This window comes from Amia ocellicauda, chromosome 14, assembly GCF_036373705.1.
Source record: "Amia ocellicauda isolate fAmiCal2 chromosome 14, fAmiCal2.hap1, whole genome shotgun sequence".
NCBI classification, from domain to species: domain Eukaryota; kingdom Metazoa; phylum Chordata; class Actinopteri; order Amiiformes; family Amiidae; genus Amia; species Amia ocellicauda.
The window spans coordinates 3,927,444-3,932,753 of record NC_089863.1 but is presented as its reverse complement, the minus strand read 5'-3'; the positions used below and the strand labels follow the sequence as shown (position 1 = coordinate 3,932,753).

The window sequence follows — 5,310 nt, the reverse complement described above, 5'->3', positions numbered from 1 at the left end:
TCTGTGTGTGAGTGTGTCAGTGTTTGTCAGTGTGTGTGAGAGTTAAAGTGTGTGTGTGTCAGTGTTTGTCACTGTGTGAGTGTGTCAGTGTTTGTCAGTGTGTGTGTCTGTGTGTGACTGTGTCAGTGTTTGTCAGTGTGTGTGTCTGTGTGTGAGTGTGTCAGTGTTTGTCAGTGTGTGTGTCTGTGTGTGACTGTGTCATTGTTTGTCAGTGTGTGTGAGAGAGAGTTTAAGTGTGTGTGTCAGTGTGTGTGAGTATGTCAGTGTTTGTCAGTGTGTGTGTGTCAGTGTGTGTGAGTATGTCAGTGTCTGTTAGTGTGTGTGTCAGTGTGTGTGTGTGAGAGAGAGAGAGTTTAAGTGTGTGTGTGTGTCAGTGTGTGTTAGTGTGTGTGTCAGTGTGTGTGTGTGTGTGTGAGAGAGAGAGAGTTTAAGTGTGTGTGTGTGTCAGTGTGTGTGAGTGTGTCAGTGTTTGTCAGTGTGTGTGTGTGTGTGTGTGTGTGTGTGTGTGTGTGTGTGTGTGTGTCAGTGTGTGTGTGTGTCAGTGTTTGTTAGTGTGTGTGTCAGAGTGTGTGTGTGTGTGTGTGTGTCAGTGTTTGTTAGTGTGTGTGTCAGTGTGTGTGAGTGTGTCAGTGTTTGTTAGTGTGTGTGTCAGTGTGTGTGTGTGTGTGTGTGTGTGTGTGTGTGTCAGTGTGTGTGTCAGTGTGTGTGAGTATGAGAGAGTTTAAGTGTGTGTGTGTGTGTGTGGGTGTTTGTCAGTGAACCCGGGCCCAAGAGCAGAGGCCTGGCGTGTGGGTCGGGGCTGTGGTGTCTCGAGGCAAGCAATCCCGTGACCTGCCTGGACAATGATGCTCCCTGTCACTGAGCAGCATCCTGATCCCTGTCCCATAGAACACCTCCGGGATGACTCTGAACCCCATGGCAACCCCAGCATTTGAAGTGGCACAGATTGTTCTTGTTAAAAGTGTACAATATGACACTTGCCACTGAATTGCCTTCGTCATTAAGGGAAAGAAGTGTCGATAGTGGGGAATGGACACCAAAGATGAAACTGACCTTTACACAGAGAGTTGTGGGGGACCCCAGCAAGCTGCACCCCAGCATTAATGTTACCAATAAATACATATTCATATCGATCAGTATGGTCGTTGTCGTGATCAGGAATCGCTGTATCTGCAGCAGTATTGATCTCTATCGCTGTGCCGGCTCTGGGAGTCTCAGGGAGCCGCAGTCTGGGTGTGACGGCGCTGTCGTTGGCGGGACGTTAAGCGGCGCCCATTCGCAGGCCTTTCAGCGGAGATTAATACAGAAACTGGTTTTTTGTTCCCTCGCTGACACATCTTCTCATTTGGCCTCTCGGTGGTTTCGATAACCTGTTGGTATATTTATTTATTTTGACGTCTCGCCATGTTCCCCATTCGAGGCAGCAACCAGAGTTTAGGTGCTAATAAATAATAAGTTGCGTCTGTTGTTCAAGCATTGTAATAATTCTGACTGCTGAGTACGAAGGGTCTGGGAACGATTAACAGGACCACACGACAATGAGCAAATTAAACGAACACACACAAATACATGGGCAGATCAGCAAACCAACAAACACTCTCTACTAAATCACGCTGAATACTTTGTCATTTATATTTCGGTGCTGTCACAAATCAGCTCAAAACACTTTCTATTGTTGAAGAAAAGTTTCCTATGCTTTTAATGCAACGAACAAAAGAACGGGCTGTGATATTATATTATATTATATTATATTATATTCTAGAGACTGAGTAGCGAATCGCTGGTATTTCTCACAGGACAATACGACCCCCCCCCCCCCCCGCCAATGTAAGCTGGCTTTACACAGAGGAGCCCTGAGATCAGACGTGTGGCTCAACTTAAGGTCCGTATTGGCGAGTTTCCTCTTTTTTCCTCAGATGTATGTATTCAATACTTTCTTTCTTTATTTATTTGTTAAAGATCGAGAGTGAAGGAATCATCTTTCTTGTCTTTTCTTTCTTTCTCTTTCTCTCTCTCCCTCGGACACTTTTTTAAAATTCTTATTTCTTTAAGCACCAACAAGTGCTCTCCGGCGCACCGCGCCCCTGCTATAGTGATGTAAATGAGGCTGGAGAGGAGGCGCACGGAGACAGGCGCACTGGATTGGTCCGCACAGGAGCGCTTTATCTCTATAAACCCGCATGTTTAAGGCAAGGAACTTTTTTTTGTCTCCTGTGAACTGATTCTGGACCGACAGGGCGCAGTCAGGTGTTGCAGAAAGAAAGAAAGGAAAGAGTGAGAGAAGGGGGGGACATGCTCCAAACTTTTAGTGAACACTTTCTGGTTTAAGTTTACAGCATGTTTGGTAGCCGGGCTGTGTCGCAGTGTGTCAAGTAAGTCGCCCTAGTGAAAGCCGCCGGTCTGCTATTCCTGTAATTGCGCTTGTTTTCGTGTTGTTGTTTAAAACTCAAAGTACCCGAGGGCGATCGTGGAGACGCGGAGGCGGCTGAACCGGCTACCTCTCTTCCGTCCCCAGGTGAATGCGGTTGGGCGAGATTCAATTATCCCAGAACCGCTCCCTGGCTTGTAGTGCTAATTTAGGAGGCCGGCTCTTGCTTTTGCTCTCGCTGCAGACGTGAGCGCTTGTACTTCATACACGCATTTATTGACAAACTTTTTAAAAGCGACATGTATAGCATGATGGAGCACGACTTGAAGTCCTCCGGACCCCAGCAGACTCACCAGCCCAGCCCGGGGATCTCGCCTGCGCACACGGGCGTGGGGAGTAACCACCCCGGGGCCAAGGCTGCCTGCCCCTCGGGGACCGGGGGGGACCCCATGGATAAGGTCAAGCGGCCCATGAACGCCTTCATGGTGTGGTCCCGGGGGCAGAGGCGCAAGATGGCCCAGGAGAACCCCAAGATGCACAACTCCGAGATCAGCAAGCGCCTGGGCGCCGAGTGGAAGCTGCTGACGGACGCCGAGAAGCGCCCCTTCATCGACGAGGCCAAGCGGCTGCGGGCGCTGCACATGAAGGAATACCCCGACTACAAGTACAAGCCCCGGCGCAAGACCAAGCCCCTGCTGAAGAAGGACAACCCGGCCGGGAAGTACCCCCTCTCTGCCGGGAACCTGCTGTCGGCCGCCGCGGCGCAGGGGCCCGGGGGCAGCCCTCGGATGGACAGCTACGGCTGGGGCCCCACGGGGGGGTACGCCGGGATGCAGAGCGAGGCCCTGGGCTACCCCCAGCAGCTGCACCGCTACGACCTGTCGGCCCTCCAGTATCCCCCCAGCATGGCCACGGCACAGAGCTACATGAACGGCGCCAACTCCTACAGGTGAGCCCCCAGATTTCATCCCACCTTCACCTGTGTGTGTTTAATGTGAAACTACATACGACTGGCAGAGGGGACACAGGGTTTAAACAGTGTTGTGTAGAAGGGGTAGGAGGCAATTTGTGTATGTAGTCTATGAACCCCAACCGTGCGTAAAGTTCTGGCTGATGTTTGGACAGTTAAGAGTTGGAGAACCCCCAATCGATATATACCCCAGACTCTTTATTTATGTACTGGGTTCGGTTATAGTTTGATCGATTTTATAAACCTGTAGAAATGCCAGTGGGGGGGCTGGGCGCTCCGGTTAGTGGGCATCTTCCCTGGGTTCACGTTAAGTCGTCACTTTAAGACTCAAGACATTCAGACGCATCCGAGATCTAAATACCGGGCACTGATTTCTCCTGCGATGCGGCGATCCTATGCGTTCCTGCGTTTTTCACCTTTTTAACTTGTGTGTTTTGTAATCGCATAAGCCAATATCAACATGGCTGATTTTACTAGAGCAGCGTTCATAATACATCCATAATTAATCGGCACGTTACTAATTAAAAATGTATAGGTGGGGGGAGGGGGTATTTTCCAGTTCTGTTCACAACCGACACATCTGTTACACAGCATTGAAATATTAACGCACAGGCCACTGCATTAAACTCAAATGCGAACGAGAATAGCCTTCATATTATTCATGTTGAGTCGTGTTAGGTTGGTCACGAACATTGAGCTGTAATTGTTGTCGAGAGAGGAAAAAAAAAATCGGATAAACTTATTTTGTGACGCATATTGGGGAACAGAATTGAAATCCGCCACGGCTGCAGTTTATTTAAACTTCCCCGGCTTTGCGTTTATAATCAGTCATTTTATCTTGCTTAATTAATGATGCATTTAATTATTTAATAGTAACTTCGTTTGTTCGAAATACTGTCGGCAACTGTTTCAATAACACATTCCCGTATGAGTATAAATCGCTGGGCTTTTGGCTATTGGAGATGTTCGTTAATTGCCTTCATAATGCACTGCGTTTCTAAACCCTAAAATACGAGGCGGAAAATGTATACTTGTCGTTCTTTGGTTCCTTACATTCCCACAGAAAGCTTACAAAATGCACGAAACAACTTTAATTAGAAGTTAAGATGGGTTGTGGGTGGGTGACCTCTGGTGGCCCCTCGAAACTTTCCATGGGGGTCCCCCAAGGAGAGGGAAAATGTGACCTATATAATGAATAGGCTACAGTAATTGTTACATATAAAATAAATCAATCCGGGGAAATGAAGTTGGTTTCTTTGTTAATCTCTTGTAACTTTTTAGTCAGTAGAAACGACGCCAATGTCAAATTTGATTGTTTTTGGTTTCTTATTCGTAAGGTCATTATTTAATTCATCAGAATGATCATATCATCTTAAATAGGAAGGGACATATGCTGTCTTAATAAGCTACACAACATACATTATAACCAAATTAGTCTTGACATATTTACGTTTTTAACGGGTTTGCTCTGTTTAATCCTAATGATTAATAATACTCGCTATTAATGTTATCGGGGGTGATCCAATTTTAGTTCAGACACTTTCCTACAGAAACGAAGATCGGTACTTTTATAAATCTATAAATGGCTGCTCAAAAGTGGGTCATTTTAACATGAAGATGCGTGTACAAGAAATCTAGCACCAAGTGGCTGTGGGTTTAATGTTTAACATGTAAATAAATAAGGAAACATCGGTCCCTGGAATAAAGTCTAGTTTTTTGATCCGATTGTATTTATTTTCTCTCTTTTTAAACTGCGACGGTAGTGGCGCGGCGAGGCCGGGTTGTATTCTCGGCTGATGGCGCATCTATAGAAGGAGAGGACCACGTCTGTATTGAAACGAATTAAAAATAGATGCGAGTCTGTAATTCGGATCCACTCCACTTTCGGACACTAATGGCCAACAAACTCCTTTGTATGAAGAAGCAACGAGTTTTATATCCACGGCGTCGTCCAAACTACAGCCGTCTCGCT

General features: G+C 46.8%; 1 protein-coding gene across 1 annotated transcript in view; it reads left to right on the top strand.

The window, feature by feature from the left end:
* Positions 1-2,180: 2,180 nt before the first annotated feature.
* The window catches only part of sox19b (SRY-box transcription factor 19b), a 10,038-nt gene continuing 6,908 nt past the window's right edge, over positions 2,181-5,310 (top strand). The window contains exon 1 of the mRNA XM_066722504.1: positions 2,181-3,317. Coding sequence (XP_066578601.1) covers positions 2,668-3,317 — 650 coding nt within the window. The 5' untranslated portion in view covers positions 2,181-2,667. The remainder of the gene's footprint in view (positions 3,318-5,310) is intronic.